The sequence below is a fragment of the Odocoileus virginianus genome, chromosome 27 (genome assembly GCF_023699985.2).
Source record: "Odocoileus virginianus isolate 20LAN1187 ecotype Illinois chromosome 27, Ovbor_1.2, whole genome shotgun sequence".
NCBI classification, from domain to species: Eukaryota; Metazoa; Chordata; class Mammalia; order Artiodactyla; family Cervidae; genus Odocoileus; species Odocoileus virginianus.
The window spans coordinates 26756922-26773304 of record NC_069700.1 but is presented as its reverse complement, the minus strand read 5'-3'; the positions used below and the strand labels follow the sequence as shown (position 1 = coordinate 26773304).

Sequence of the window (16383 nt, the reverse complement as noted above, 5' to 3'; positions counted from 1 at the left end):
TGAAAGTCGCCAAGTCATGTCTGACTCTTTGCCACCTGATGGATTATACAGTCCATGGAATTCTCCAAGCCAGAATACTGGAGGGGGTAGCCATTCCCTTCTCCAGGGGATCTTCCCAACACAAGGATCAAACCCAGGTCTCCCACACTGCAGGTGGATTCTTTACCAGCTGAGCCACCAGGGAATGCCCCTTAAACAAGTAATAAAACTAAGATACAGAAGTAACCTGCCCAAGATTACACTACTAAAAGTTGGTGGGCTCAGGATTCAAGCTCAGTCCCATTGAACTATAAAACTTATGTTTTCCCACTGCTTCCTTAAAAGATTTATTTCCTGTGTTCCTACTCTAAGCAAGACACTTGCCTAGTAGCACTCTAAATTAATTATTCAACTCTATCAACAGTACTTTGGTAGTGATATTACTGCCCGCTTTTAATGATAAAGAAGCTGAGGTTCACAGAGGTTAGGTAACTTCCCAAAGGCCATCAGTCTTGGTGTGGCGCGGGTTCCATCCCTGTGTCTGGAAAATCCCCTGGGGAAGGAAAGGGCAACCCACTCCAGTATTCTTGCCTGGGAAATCCCACGGACTGAGGGGCCTGGAGGGCTACAGTCCGTAGTGTCGCGAAGAGTCGGGCACGACTTAGGGAATAAACAACAACAAGCGGCACGTAGCTCGCCCGTTTAGCTTCGCACGGCTGGAAGCTTTCTGAATTACTGTGAAACGCATGTGCCTGCTAGTAAACAGTAAACAGATGGGAGCGAGTACTCCAAGTGAGAGAGTATGACTGAAGCTTCACTACAGCTGAGATCAGTCCATTTGCAAGTGAGGCAGCAGAAGCGCACGTAACCAGCAGTGTAACCGTGAGACCCGCATCAGTGCGCCCCGTTACGGAGAATCCCCCAGAGAGCGGGGCGCACGCGCACAGAAGCCCCAAGATGAGGGCCGGTGCGCACCTGGGAGGTCATCCCGCCTCTAGGGGGTGCCAAGCGAGCCTGGGCAGGGTCCCACGTCGGCCGCAGGCTCTTTCGCTTCCACCAGTGTTCGGGATTTCAGGATCCGGTGGAAAACAGCTTTTTCAAGTTAAACGTTCCGGATCTTTGGGGACGGGGACACAAGGAGTGGGGAAAAGCGGAACCCGGCTAGGGGACCAGTACAGAAAGCCGCCAGCTTCTGGGAGCCAAGGCAATTCGCTTTCTACCGCAGAGGTAACGCAAGAACTGGCGGCATCCAGATTTCGGGCTGAAGCGAGGGAAGGTCCCGCGGGTTAGTGGGCGGGGTTGGAGGCGGCGAGGGTCGTCAGGGGACGCCCTGTCACTCTGGCTCCACCCCGCTTCCTGGTCGGCGTCCCGCCCCCTCTGGTGCCGGTTTCCCTGCCTGGGCCGGGTCTTTGGGAACGCGGATTTCTCTCCTGGAAGGGACCTTCCCTTCCTCCACCCTCGGCTGTCCCCGCAGGTGAGGCCTCGATGGAGAGGTTCCTGGCCCGGTTGTGCGGCACCAGCGCGTTGCAGCCGCTCCCGGTGTGGGAGGGGGACACCACCGGCCACTGCTTCACCCAGCTGGCTCTCAGCGCCCTGCCCCACGCGTTCCTGGCCGTGCTCAGTGCTTGCCACTGGGGCCACCCGAGGTGAGTAGAGACGGGTGCAGACATCTGTCCGTGTGTGCCTGCAGACTTCACTCGAAACCCACGTCTCCGCGGAAGTGTAACCGAAATAGTGAGGTCTCTAGGGAAAAAGGAGACTAAAGTGTGGGCATTACCACTTTGCAACCTTGTGTCTGTTTGAGGGCAAGTTAACCTGTTTTCCCTGCGCCTCATAGCACTGTTGAGAGACTTCAATTAGATAATGCATTTAAGCAAATAGTGCAGAGTCTGGCACATTTTTTTTTAAGGCCTGATGCATGGTAGCAATCATCACTTTTGTAGATTGTCAGATACCCAATCATAGTTGTCATGAATTGGAGACGAAAGTGGGTGAACAGTGTTTTTAAGCCAAAAAGGTTGATGTGTGCTGAAGTTGTTGGACCAGTTTCTCACCCCTGCCATCTAGGAAACTTAAGTGTTTCTAGGCCAAGAAAAGCATAGGTACTCATCTGGAGAGGAAGCGGTAGGTAAAAGAGAAGAGCAAAATTAGAACTTTAATCCTTCCTCCATTTGGGGCTATAAGATGCAGGTGCTGAACTTACCTTGATTTTGTGCTTAGTTCCTGTATAGCTGGATATGGTAAAGTTAATCTCACTCTGGCTATTGATAAGGCAAGAGAGAGGTCTAACCTGTCTAGTCTAACAGACAAATGGATCCTTACCTAAGATGAGTTACGGGGATGGCGAATCCCTTCCTTGGATAGGAGAAGCTTCAGATCTGCTTGGTCTTGGAGGAATCCTGATTTGTCCCTTATGAAGAGAAAAAAGTCTGGAGATGGCAAGAGGGACACCGACCTTGCTGAGACAAGTATCTTTTTAAAATGGGCATAGTCCTTTCAGAACTCATGGTGTAAGGAAAAGGCAAGAAAGACCAGTATATAATCCATAGAAATTATGTTTATCTCACTTCACTTAACAGACTCTTGTAAGTTGCTCAAACAAGTAAGAGAGATCCAGAATCTCAGACAGGAAAGGATTTCAGAGGGCTTTGGGTCCAGACTCCTTACTGCTCACTGTGCTGATGAGAAAAACGAAATGCAGTGAAGAAGAGACTTGCCCATGTTCATAAGCCTGGTTAATGACCAACTTGGAGCCAGTGTACCAGCCTCCAAGGGCTCACAATGTTTCTTCTTCTGTCCCCACATCTTAAGAATTATTAAAGGCTGACTTTTACTCAAATATAAACCCCTTTGTGTAACTGTGATCACTGAACTTTTTAAAGGAAACTCCAAACATTTCACTATACAATTAAAAATTTAAGTAACCCAACAACAAAGGGAGTGTTTTTTAATGCAGATAGTTCACCCTTCTGTTTATTAAAAACATTTTTTGCAAGCCAAGAAGTTACAGACAAAACTCAAAAGATGTTTTTCTTCAGCTAATGGAGCTGCAAAAATGATCCACACCATCTTCTACAACCATTAGAGAGACAGAGAGTGGAATATCTTGAGGCTTCAGCAAGTTTAAGCTATACTAATAAAGTATAGAAGCTGTGTGTAAGTCAAATTTTTATTCATCTAATAGTGTTCAGGTGAATTTAAGGGCTCTTTTCAGTTAAGTTCAGTTGCTTAGTCATGTGTGACTCTTTGTGATCCCATGGACTGCAGCATGTCAGGCTTCCCTGTCCATCACCCACTCCTGAAGCTTGCTCAGACTCATGTCCATCAAGTCAGTGATGCCGTCCAACCATCTCATCCTCTGTCGTCCCCTTCTCCTCCTGCCTTCAGTCTTTCCCAGCATCAGGGACATCAGCGAGTTGGCTTTTCGCATCAGGTGGCCAAAGTATTGGAGCTTCAGCTTCAGCATCAGTCCTTCCAATGAATATTCAGGACTGATTTCCTTTAGGATGGACTAGGTTGATCTCCTTGCTGTCCAAGAGACTCTCAAGAGTCTTCCAACACAGTTCAAAAGCATCAATTCTTCAGCACTTAGCTTTCTTTATGGTCTGACTGTCACATCCATACATGACTACTGGAAAAATTATAGCTTTGACAAGATGGACCTCTGTCGGCAAAGTGATGTCTCCGCTTTTTTATATGCTGTCTAGGTTTGTCATAGTTTTTCTTCCAAGGAGCAAGCATCTTTTAACTTCATGGCTGCAGAAGGGCTCTTTTAAGTAGATACTTTTGTAAAAGTGAAAACTCACCCCGTAGAGGTTATCTGTAGGAAATTTAGGTTGAGGTGAGGTGTGTGTGTGTTTTATTTGTTTGTTTTGTAATTAGAATCTTCATGTTCAGTACAACCTTAACTCAGAATTGTTTTTATTTCTGTGGTGAAAGAATGATCAGAAATGGTGTATAAATGAGAAAATGGATTAGGTTAATCCAGGAAGATTTCCTGGGAGAAAAGACCATGAGTTCCAGGGTAAAATGGGATGAGAATAACATATACAAGGCAGGAAAGGGAATTGATTCCCTCCCAGTGAGTGAGTTGCTGGAGGTCTGTCTGGACCCTGAGTCAACTGTGATGTGCCTTCTTTTCTCTTTCTCCCCGTTGTCCCCAGGAATCCAGATTACACCCCACACTACAGTCCCGGCTGGCGCCTCCGACTCGCAGCTTCCGTCCTGCTCTCCGTCTTTCCACTGCTCGACCTGCTTCCAGTCATTTTGCCACCAGGAGCAGGCCCAGGGCCCACAGGGCTCGAGGTGCTGGCAGGGGGCATGGCGGCCGTGGCCTGGATCAGCCACAGCCTGGCCCTGTGGGTGTTGGCTCATGCCCCGCATGGCCGCTCCCGGGGGCCCCTGGCCTTGGCTCTGGCTGCCTTCCTGCCAGCCCCAGCCCTGGTGCTGACCCTGCTGTGGCACTGCCAGCGGGGCACACTCCTGCCACCGCTTCTCGCAGGGCCCCTCTCCCGCCTGTGTCTCCTCATCCTGCAGCTGGCTGCTCTCTTGGCCTATGGACTGGGCTGGGCAGTCCCCGGGCGGTCACGGGAACCCTGGGCCCAGGAGCCCCTCCTCTCTGAGGGCCAGGAGCCCGAGGTGGCTGAAGATGGAGAGAGCTGGCTGTCCCGCTTTTCCTATGCCTGGCTGGCACCGCTGCTGGCCCGTGGGGCCCGGGGCGAGCTCCGGCAGCCCCAGGACACTTGCCGCCTCCCCCGCAGGCTGCACCCAACCTACCTAGCCCGTGTCTTCCAGGCGCACTGGCAGGAAGGGGCCCGGCTATGGAGGACCCTGTATGGGGCCTTTGGGCGCTGCTACCTGGCTCTTGGACTGCTCAAGCTGGTGGGGACCATGCTGGGATTCTCGGGGCCCTTGTTGCTGTCCCTCCTGGTGGGCTTCCTGGAGGAGGGGCAAGAGCCACTAAGCCACGGCCTGCTGTATGCCCTGGGGCTCACCGGTGGAGCCGTTCTGGGAGCCGTGCTGCAGAATCAGTATGGGTATGAGGTTCGGAAGGTGGCTCTTCAGGCACGGGGGGCTGTGCTGAACATCCTGTACCGAAAGGCTTTACAGCTGGGGCCCAGACGCCCTCCTGCCGGGGAGGCCCTGAACTTACTAGGCACCGACTCTGAGCGGCTGCTCAACTTTGCTGGGAGCTTTCACGAGGCCTGGGGCCTGCCCCTGCAACTGGCCATCACCCTCTATCTGCTGCACCAGCAGGTGGGCGTGGCCTTCGTGGGTGGTCTGATCCTGGCACTGCTGCTGGTACCTGTCAACAAAGTGATTGCCACCCGCATCATGGCCAGCAACCAGGAGATGCTACAGCACAAGGACGCGCGGGTTAAGGTGAGGGGCTGCCTGGGGTCCCTCAGCTGTCCAGAGACCCTACCCAGCCTTCTGGTGCCCAGGTCTCCCATGCACAGTACCCAAGAGAGTGTGTGCTCTAGAAGTTAGGAGCTCGGACTAGAGAAAGACGGACAGGGTTCACATCCCGACTCTACCACTCACTAGTTCAGTCACTTCAGACAAGTCACTTCACCTCGTTGAGACTCCTGTTTACTCATCTGTGAAATGAGGGTAATCGTAGCTTGCCTCATAGCACAGTTGGAAGGATCATGCGAGATGCTGCTCATCACGGTGCTAGTTACAAAGTAAGCACGAAGTTAATGTGGCCTGTTAGTAATATTATAGTATCCTGAGAGGTGGGAATTGAGCTGTTTGGGGCCAAATGGGATTTTAGTGTTAGAGCCAGGATCCAAGTCTCCAGCCTCCTCCTCATCTCAGGCACAGAGTGCCCCATAGCCACATGTGGAGGCCTAGGAGAACCCCGGCTACATTTTGGGGTGGGCTGTGGGGAAAGGAGCAGGTGTCCCCCCTGCCTGGGCCAACTCTAGGTGTGAGGGTCTGGCTGAGTCAGTTCTGGAATGTACAGTGATTGTGGTACCTTTTCAGAGGGGATGGGCTTTGGGTCCATACAACATACTTGTCCTTCTCTTACTGGCATAGCTCCGAGTGCTAATGGCGAGGGGGTGTCCCTGATAGCTGGTTATGGCGTGGCCTTTTCCCCTACCCATTACAGCTACTGACCAGTGTCTGGGGCCTCCTGGGAAGGCTCCCAGTGCCTCCCTGGCTTTCAGGCTGAGGATGTTTGAATGTTAGGATCCAAGGAGCTTCTCTGGCCCTTGCCCATCTTTACCTGGGTCTATCAGCCTGCCCAACCCTGGGCTCTGGTGTGGCCTACACCTGTGTACTCCCATAGGAATGGTTCCTGTACCACCCAAGCTGTGGGGCCAGACTGGTGACCAGCCTCTGAAGCCCACATCTTCTGGCTTTGGGAATGGTCCTTAGTCCCTCATCTAATGGAAGGAGTGCTTTTACCCCAGTGTGGTGACCTCCCCCCCCCCCAATACTTTCCACCACTTCATCTTCTAAGAAGGTGGGGGAATTCCAGCTCCAGCCTGCTACCAGCTGGGGCATAGGGGAGCTCCAAGTAATTGACATCCCATGCCAGGAGCCTGGCGAGACTGTGCAGAGGAGAACACACGTGAGCAGTGTCTCCACTTCTCACTGCTCTCTCATCCCCATCCCTAGCTCGTGACAGAGCTGCTGAGTGGCATGCGTGTCATCAAGTTCTTCGGGTGGGAGCAGGCGCTGGGGGCCCGCGTAGAGGCCTGCCGAGCTCGAGAACTGGGGCGACTCTGGGTTATCAAGTACCTGGATGCGGCCTGTGTGTACCTGTGGGCTGCCCTGCCAGTCGTCATCTCCATCGTCATCTTTATCACCTACGTCCTCATGGGGCACCAGCTCACTGCCACCAAGGTGAGGACCAGGAAGGGGGGGATGGCTGCCGGAAGATGTGAGACGGAAGCAGCAGCACAGAGACCGCAGTGGAGTCGGGGGTGGGCCGGGGTCCTCAGTGCTGCTGGGAAGGAGGAATGGAGGGTCCCTGTCTGCCTTCTCCTTCCCTTTCTCGGGAAGTTCTCTGAAGGGACCTTTCATCTGGGGCCTTGGATATATGACCCTTCCCTCTGCAAAGGAATTACTTCTTTTCCCCTCCTCTTCCTCTCCAACTTCCAGTTAGGTCCCCTTAGCCTCATTCTTATGGCCCTGGGGGAAAAATTCACGATCCACTGCTGGGTCTAGCCAGGTGATGTTGCCCCTTAGAAATTATGAGAAGGTCTCAGCGTGAGCTGGGCATGTGTGTTTATCAGGGAGTGACCTGGATCCCTGGAGGATATCTTGGATTTCTGATATTCTTGGAGTGGCCACCTCTATCATCTCTAACCCAAATATCACCCAGCTAAGCCCTCAGTTCTGCTGCTCCCTGTTGTCCCCTCCACAGACCTGTTTGCAGGGCCACCCATAGACCAGGCCTTCAGATAATTCCTAAGCTTTAGGTGATACTTCAACCCCTGACCCCACTTAGGTGTTCACCGCCCTGGCACTGGTGCGCATGCTCATTCTTCCTCTCAACAACTTCCCTTGGGTGATCAATGGCCTCCTCGAGGCCAAAGTGTCCCTGGACCGGATCCAGCGTTTCCTCGACCTTCCCAACCATGACCCCCAGGCCTACTACAGCCAAGGTAATGGGAAGCTGGCAGGCAGAATCTGGCACAGGGGAGCAGGGAACTGTAGCCCCTCGGTTGCTGTCCACAGATGTTTCCAAGAGCCAGAGGAGCAGAGTCTAGGCGGGGCAGGTAGGTTGTGGACTAGAAGCCCAAGGTGAGTGGCTTCTTCCTTGTACAGATCCCCCGACAGAGCCATCTACAGCCCTGGAGCTACACGAAGCCTTGTTCTCTTGGGACCCAGTTGGAACCAGCCAGGAGACCTTCATCAGTCACCTCGAAGTGAAAAAGGTTCATTGGTCAAATGCCCTAGGAGAGTCTCCAGACTAATGAAAGACATGCAGGCTCAGTGACCGATAGACAAGGACAGAGCCAATCATAGCAGCCGGCCCCTGTGACTTATTACCAAGGGGAAGACCAGAGAGGTTTTGGTGGGCAGGTTTGAATAGGGGAGGTGATGAGATTATCTCGCCTTTAGGCGATTTTTATCTCAGGATGTCATTTTTCTAACACCTAGCGGCTTTAGAGCAGTCACAGCCATCCCTGGTCGCCAGACCGCTCAGACCAGTCCACCTAGTCCAGACCAGCAATTGCATTTGTCTCTCTGTGTCCCACAGGGGCCATAGAGTTCAGAACAGACCCCATAACTTGTCCATTATCTTCCCCACACTGGTGAGCCCCAGCAGCCCCTTCTCAGAAGGATGTTGCAAATGGTTTAGATAATCCTCTATTTAGCCTGGTGGAAAGGCATCACACCCTGTGACTCACACCGGGGCACACATCGTCAAAGGAGCACTTGCAAGAACATTCCTGGCAAGACGGCAACTCCTGTTCACCAAGTCCTGAGTTTTCACTCTCCCCTGACCCGTGTCCAACCCTTTGCCCCACAGCTCAACCCGGGGTTCTCCAGCAGTTCCTGAACCACCTTGACCACATTTGGCTCACATCTCTGGCTTGGGTTACATGTTTTGTTTTTCATCTTAGTTCAGGCAAGACAAGGCTGGAATTTTTCAAAGGAATTTTATTAATGTGTCAGTTGGGGCTTTTTTGGATTTAAGTCATAGAAATCCTCTGGAGGTAGCTTAAGCCAACAAGAATTTGTAAGAAGGATATAGAGATGAATTGCAGAATCCACAGTCAAGCACCTGGGCAGATCTCGGCAGCAGCTCTGAGCCAGGCCTCGACTTGCCGAGCTAGTCCTTCTGTTGGCTCCTAGATCTGCCTCCTTCCCTCTCTGTGGACTTGCTCTCCCCCAAACAGAAGTAGGCCTGCAGAGAGCCCTTCCACTTACAGGCCCCGGCCAGAAGGAGGAAGGTTTCCCAGGGATGGGTCTCAGATTGGTCTGGTACCCACTCAAAGACAGGCTCACCCTGGCTGCCAGGATGGGGCACCGTAGACAGCTGCTAGGAGCCCTGCCTTTTTCTAGAGAAGACATTTTTTTCCTTTGTGAATCCACTCCAGTATTCTTGCCTGGGAAATCCCATGGACGGAGGAGCCTGGCGGGCTACAGTCCCTGGGATCCCAAAGGGGGACACAACTGAACACACAGACATGCACACAGATAGCCCCATGAATGTATGTTACAGTCAAGCAAGGAAGGGAGCACAGAAAATTTTAAACTGCAGATCACAGAAATGGGCGTCTGTGTAAACACTGCTTTTTGCCCTGAGCTTTTAGAAGTCTGGCTGCAGGTCGACTTAGCCAGACCACAATGCAGGCCCCAAAGTCTTCAGTCCTTCTTTCCCCTCTCCCCATCCTGAGTTGCCTGCCTCGGTGCTTTCCTGGAAAGTTCAGGGCAATTTTCCTCCCATCTCTCTGCCACATTGTTCCTCTCTAGAGGCTCTTCACACAGTGAAACTGGTGCTTCTCTTGAGTGGAGAATAAAACACCCTGCTCCCCTGGGGCCGGCATCGCATCAATCATTGAGGCACACCTCAGTTAGTGGGCTGGAGAAATCTTTCCCCTCAGGCTTAACTGGGGCCTAGAGAGAACCCTCCATGGGGTGACTGGCAGCGCAGGGCCTCTGGAGGGAGGCCTGACACTCATGCACGTGGCTTCCTCGCAGGGAATGCTGGTGGGCATCGTGGGGAAGGTGGGCTGCGGGAAGAGCTCGCTGCTGGCTGCCATCACCGGGGAGCTGCACAGGTAAGCAACTGCCGGCACCCCCATCCTTAGTTCTGCCCTTCGCCAGCACTTCCCTGGCCCCTGGCTACGTGGTAGATACTGTTTTAGGGCCAGAGGTGCCCAGATGAGCAGGACCTGGTCCCTTTCTTGGGAGAGTTTTCGGTCTGGAAAGGGAAAGTCAGTCAAGAAAGTGGGTTCTCATAACCATCACTGCAGAGTGTTAGAAGTACTGTAACAGTGAGTGAAGAAATAAATGGAAACACCTGGCATTAGCTGCTCTCAGCGTGTATGAAGGGATCCAGAGAGGAACAGAGGTGTGAGCGAGGGCCTGCTTATTTCACTGTGAGAGTGAATGCGTGCGGTGTGCTGGCCACACTCTCTTCTGAGCACCTCAACCTGTGACAGCTGTTTGACTGCAGTCAAAGAGCAGTTTCTCCCCTACCAGTCCACAGGGGCCCTCAGCCTCCTTAGGACCCCTCAACCTCAGTGGCTGCCAATCCAGAGAGCCATGTGACATGAAAGGGGCCCCCGTGCAAAAGACAGCCATCAGGAGAGGCTTCTGAGAGGCAGGGTCTGGGCTGGGAGGGGACTAGCAGGGAGCCGGCCCCCCACGCTGCTGGCCTTGGTCTCTGCAGGCTCCGTGGGCAGGTGGCAGTGTGGGGGCTATCCAAAGGCTTCGGCCTGGCCACCCAGGAACCCTGGATCCAGTTTGCCACCATCCGAGACAACATTCTCTTTGGGAAGACGTTTGATGCCCGGCTGTACAAGGAAGTGCTGGAGGCCTGCGCCCTTGATGAGGACCTCAGCGTGAGTGCCTGGCCACCCGCTTCCCCATGTCCCTGACACCGCAGATCAGAGACTAACTTCTCTGGGAAGGGGTTGCTTGTACTCAGGCATCATTTACCCAGGACTGGCTGTCAGGTTATGGTCCTTGAAGAGTGTCCAGCGTCTGCGCAGGACCTGGCAAAGGGGGCTGGTGACCAGGTGCTCCACACAGCAGCCGGGGAACTCTGGGTCTCTGAGACTAGGGGAGGGGTTCCCATGAGGCTCAGCTCTCTGTAAGTCTGGCTAATGGTTCTGATTCAAGAGGCCTTCCCCCACCTCCCCCTGGGAGAGTCAAGGTCATTCTAGAGAAGTCTGGCAAGCCACTAGATTGCCCATATCCAGAAAGCTGAGTTTAGGGGGAATGAGAGTCCAGCTTTGTTTCCTGACTTTTCCCCGGCAGGACTATGGTCAGTACCACCCAGTCCAGGTAGATATGGAACATCCCTGGAAAGGAAGACCTTTGACTCTGTCTGTGGGACATCCTCTGTCCACTTCTCATTTGCTTCTACCTTGGAGACATTTCCCGCATGTCTCCTGGGTGCAGGGAACTGCTCTGAGCACTAAGAAAAAGAGATGAATCACAAAGCTTTTCCCTCAGGGTCGCCACCGTCTGGTGGACCACAAGTGCTTCCTCTGGCATGAGGACCCCTTAGCAAAGGAGACCATTCCCCAGGCCACAGGGAGGTGTGGGGTACCTTCCTCCTCTAAAAGCCTAGGGAAGTTCCACTTTGAATTCGTCCGTCTTCATCCTTGCTGGTGAAAAAGGCAGGGTAATGAGTGTGACTACCTGTAGTCAGGGTAGTGAGTGTGGTTAAGAATCTGCATTCGTGTCCTGCCCTTTACTCGCTATGGAATGACCTTGGACAGTGTGGGTACCCTGAGCTTTGGTCTTACCTGTGAAATGAGATAGTATCAACATCATAAGGTTGCTGTGGGGTTGGGTGAAAGGATGCCTGTAAACTGCTCAGCACATAGAAGGTGTTCAACAGGGGGTTCCCTGGCTGTCCAGTGTTTAAGACTCTGTGCTTCCACTACAGATGACAGGTTCAATTCCTGCTTGGGGAACCAAGATCTCTCATGCCACAAGGGATGGCCAAAATAGAAAAAAAAGAAAGTGTCCAACAAATGCTTGTTGCTGGAGCTGTGGTTTGCCCCCTCTGGCTCCGACACCCCAAATTTAAGTTCAGTCTCCTCAAACTCCCTGGCTCTCTCACCCCCGCCATTTCTTCCCAATGGAGGGACGGGAGATGGGGCAGAAGGTACTGGGAGCTCGCTGACCAACACTGGGATGCCTGTCCTGTCAGATCCTGCCTGCTGGGGACCAGACGGAGGTGGGGGAGAAAGGCGTGACCCTCAGCGGGGGACAGCGGGCCCGGATTGCCCTGGCTCGTGCCGTCTACCAGGTTAGTTGAAGACAGAGGTGTCCGGAGCCTCGGAACTCAAGCTTGGCTAGGGAGGGGGTGGTGTGGGGATATTTCCATCAGCATCCGGTTTCTTCCCTCCCTCCCTCTGTGCTGCTAAGGTGTTGGTCCTTTGGCCATCCCGTCCTCCTTTTGCTGATTCAAGGCAGCATTAAAGACCCTTTGAAAAGCATTAGGTGGCCTAGGCACCAGCACAGTTGAGCACTGGCCTCACTTTACTGGAGGCAAGTCCCCCCTCTGGTCTCACTTCCTTCTTTTCTGCTTTAGGGGTAGCCCCCAGAGCTCCCCCTCAACCCTCCTGCCTGATGGCCTCAAGATCATGTCCTAAGAGAGGTCTGGGTTCTGGCCAGAGGACCTGGTGCCCATGGCGTCCCCACCCCCTCCCCCCAGGAAAAGGAGCTCTATCTCCTCGACGACCCTCTGGCTGCCGTGGATGCAGACGTGGCCACCCATCTGCTGCACAGGTGCATCCTGGGAGCACTGAGCCACACCACGCGGCTGCTTTGCACCCACCGCACCGAGTACCTGGAGCGGGCGGACGTGGTGCTGCTGCTGGAGGCCGGGCGCCTGGTCCGGGCCGGTAATGTGGGCCGCCAGGACGGGCGGGAGCCAGGCGGAGTGAGGGAGCCGCCTGCCCGGGTGCGGCAGATGGATCATCGAGGGGAGGCTCGGCCATCCGCTCCGTGTGTGTCCTGGGTCCCCTCATCCTCCTGTCTGACAGGAGGCCCTCTCCTGCCATCACAGAACTGGTGTGAAGGATGGAGAGCAGGAGGGAAAGGAGCCATGCATATGGGACTGGGGGCTTGGGGAAACCTAGAGGCCCAGGATCTCTGAGGGCATTCTGATGTCCTCAGAGAAGATAGAGTCAGGTTTAGAACAGTCATTTTATTTAAAAACAGATACACAGGAACTCTGATGGGTTATTATCCAGAGGGACATGACCATCCGCAGGTTCAGTAGATAGAAGCAGGAGGAAATGAAGCTCCGGCAGAGTATTAGGAGTTTCAGGAAGCATGAGGAGAATGCCCAGCACTAGGGAGAGGACTGGATGCTCACAGGTGGCCATAACTCTCCTCCCAGGGGTGGACCTTTTCTGGAGCTGATCAGGCTTCAGACACAGAGGGAGGGCCAAACTTGATGGTTCTGCTTAGGGTCTGGGGGTCCAGGGCAGAGGCCTGCTAGGGGAGGTCAGGTAGGGGTTCCAAAGAGCATGGAAGGTGGACTGGCTGACATGTTCAGAAACACATAGACTGTACCCGGAAGAGCCGCCTCCTAATCTCTCCTGCTGCCTTCCAGGGCCTCCCTCTGAGATCCTGCCATTGGTACAAGCTGCCCCGAGAGCCTGGGCTGAGGATGGACAAGAGTCTGACCCAGGTACGGTCCGGGGGTGAGAGGAAAGGGCCTGCTTTTCCCCACTGTGCTTATAGAGACAGGTTTCTAGGAAGCTTGCCTGCCCCTGAAAACACTGAGGTTTTCAACTATCATCCTACAAGCTGAATCCCCCACCACCCCCACCCCTCACCTCTCTGATCCTTGCAGCCACAGCCCAGTCCGTGGAGAACCCAAAGAAGACAAAGGAGGGGCTGGAGGTGGAGGAGAGCGCGTCTGGCCGGCTGCGGCAGGAGGAAAGCAAGAAGGAGGGCGCCGTGGCCTTCCACGTGTACCGCGCCTACTGGCGGGCCGTGGGCTGGGGCATGGCTCTCGCCATCCTCTTCTCTCTGCTCCTCATGCAAGGTAGGAGCAATCTCTGCAGGCCTTCATTCCCCCACCAGCCCTGTTGCCTAGGTCCCTGTCACACCCCTCACCTTGTGCTAATCATGACAAAGCCCAGAGACTCACCAGGCATGGGCAGCAGCTGGGACCAGAGGCACGTCCCTAACTCTGAGAGTCCCGGTGACTGGTGAGGGGCGTGGAGGGTGGGCTCTGTAGTCATCTTCTGACCCGCCCCCAAGGCTGACTTCCCATCCTGCAGATTCAAATCACACTCTCGCCAGAGCTGAAGGGTGATGGGCCCAGGAAAGATGCGCGCACTAGGAAGGACACGGGGTGGTGGCGAGGTGGAGAGGGCCGGGGGCCGAGGAGGGTGGGAACCAGAGTCGAGGGCAGAAGAGGGTGTCTGAATGGAACAAGGAAGATGAGTCTGTCTGGCAGCTTTCTCTCTCCCATCCCCTCAGCCACCAGGAACGCAGCTGACTGGTGGCTTTCCCACTGGATCTCTGAGCTGAAGGCCGCCAAGAATAGCTCCCAGGAGGCGCCAGCCCCTACCAGGCTGGGCTCTGCAGGGCTGCTGTCCTCCCAGCTGCTCCTCTTCTCCCCCGGGAGCCTCTAGTGAGTGGCAGGGCATGGGTCTGGGGCTCTCATTGGTTCCAAGGCAGGGAGTGAGCTGGGGGCTGGCCTTACAGGGCCTGTGTCTTCTGGAAGGTGGGGAGAGGTGGCGTGGGGGCGGGGAAGGGAACCCTGAGTGGCCCCACTTTTGGTTACCCACAGCCCCCTCCCCACCACCCAGCACCTCAGTGTTCCCACTGCCCAAAGCTGCCCCCAACGGCTCCTCAGACCTCCGTTTCTACCTCACCGTGTACGCGACCATTGCTGGTGTCAACTCCCTCTGCACCCTTCTCCGGGCCGTGCTCTTCGCAGCGGGCACCCTCCGAGCGGCTGCCACTTTGCATCGCCGCCTCCTGGGCCGAGTCCTCATGGTGAGGGGACGGAGGGTGGAGGTGGCCAGTACCTGGGCTCCATCGGGGGGCCCGTCCCATCCCCCGGTGCTCAGGAGAAATCAGCTCCTCTCAGATGGGTGCAGCACTTGACACCTTGAGACCTGGAGAGACTGAGAGCAGAGCAGCTGCTGGGTTCAAACCCAGTGACTTAAGCCTGCGGCTTTCTCGTCTGTAATGTGAGGAGAAGAGACTTCCTCAGAGTCTCTTCCAGTTGGACTTCAAGCTCAGAGGACTGAGTTAACCAGCCCTTAGCTTGTGTGAGGTCCGTTTTGGGTTTTATTTATTGATCCATCTCTTTTTATCTGCAAACCTTGTTTCCATTTCCCCTCCTTTCCTTGATAAACAACCTTGTGAGGTATGTTTAGTATGTATCTTATTGTTTGCCTTTTTACAAAATGGCTATATTTTGTGCCCAGGTAGTTTTATAAATGCCTGGAAAATCCCATGGACAGAGGAGCCTGGTGGTCTGCAGTCCATGGGGTCGCTAAGAGTCGGACATGACTGAGTGAACTCACTTTCACTTTTCATTTTCATGCATTGGAGAAGGAAATGGTAACCCACTCCAGTGTTCTTGCCTGGAGAATCCCAGGAATGGGGGAGCCTGGTGGGCTGCCATCTATGGGGTCGCACAGAGTCGGACATGACTGAGCGACTTAGCAGCAGCAGCAGCAGTTTTATAAATGACATTCTTTCCTTACAGTTTTTATTTAGAGCTCATTTTAAAATCCATGCCTGTTGCTATGTGTGTATATTGTCTGCTGCTTGCCCCCTAGTACATTATGAGGATCCACCACTACAGGGAAAGTACTTAGCACAGAGCCTGGCACATACTGAGTGCTCAGTCAGCCATCATTATTAACGACGTTGTTATTACAAAGCTCTTTTTTGTCTGGTTTCTTATTAGGGCCTCCTTATAACCCTGTGAAGTGAGTACTGTTATCCCCATTTTACAGATGAGGAAACAGGCTCTGAGAGTGTATGTGACCTGGGCAAGCTAGTCCTGTGGCCACGAACCCAGGACCATGTGGGTCTTTCCCTTGCCTCGCAGGGAGCAGCTGCCCACTGTCTGCCCATGTCTTCAGGTTGCTGATGTTAGGGGTGACTTTCGCAATTCCCTTTGACCTAGTTCCCTGCCTCAAGATAGGACTGTTCTCTCAGTAAAGGCAGAGACTTGGGAGACAGGGAAGGTGGGGAAAGGAAAAGGATGGTCTTTGAGAGGTACCTCCCAGTAGTGAGTAGTCTAAAAAGCTCCTGAGCCCCTGCTCCGTGGCAGGCAGACTCCGCTGAGCCCCTGACTGCTGTCTACACAGTCAGCCCCAGGATGTGTGGTTCCATTACCGTCCCCCTTTTGGAGATGAGGGATGGGGGCCTTAAGGAGAGGAAGCCCCCTTGGCTGGGGTCTCACATCTGGTAAGCAGCAGGGCTGGAATCCAAGGAGCAGTCTGACTCCAGAGCCTGAGCCCTTGACCATGAGACAGTATTGACTTGACTGCTGTCCTCACCACTCTGTCCAGCCACGGGCAGTCAGGGTGTTCCTCCTGACATCGAAATCGTACTCACGGCCTGAAGTCTTCATCTTCTGGAATGGGATTAGATCCCTGCCCTCAAAAGTGGAGTAGGCACACGTAGCACAGAGGTAGGGGGTGACCAGCCTGGCCTCTCAGGGTCCCCACCAGCCACAGGGACAGAGAGCCTCTATCTTGCCTACCCTGGGGT

General features: G+C 54.0%; 1 protein-coding gene across 1 annotated transcript in view; it reads left to right on the top strand.

Moving 5' to 3' along the window:
• Positions 1-1001: 1001 nt before the first annotated feature.
• ABCC10 (ATP binding cassette subfamily C member 10) overlaps positions 1002-16383 on the top strand; it is a 19853-nt gene continuing 4471 nt past the window's right edge. The window contains exons 1-14 of the mRNA XM_020914157.2: positions 1002-1206; positions 1454-1625; positions 4143-5361; positions 6607-6834; positions 7442-7598; positions 7762-7871; positions 9646-9725; positions 10340-10511; positions 11834-11932; positions 12341-12530; positions 13247-13324; positions 13490-13684; positions 14125-14278; positions 14457-14646. Coding sequence (XP_020769816.2) covers positions 1465-1625; positions 4143-5361; positions 6607-6834; positions 7442-7598; positions 7762-7871; positions 9646-9725; positions 10340-10511; positions 11834-11932; positions 12341-12530; positions 13247-13324; positions 13490-13684; positions 14125-14278; positions 14457-14646 — 3033 coding nt within the window. The 5' untranslated portion in view covers positions 1002-1206; positions 1454-1464. The remainder of the gene's footprint in view (positions 1207-1453; positions 1626-4142; positions 5362-6606; positions 6835-7441; positions 7599-7761; positions 7872-9645; positions 9726-10339; positions 10512-11833; positions 11933-12340; positions 12531-13246; positions 13325-13489; positions 13685-14124; positions 14279-14456; positions 14647-16383) is intronic.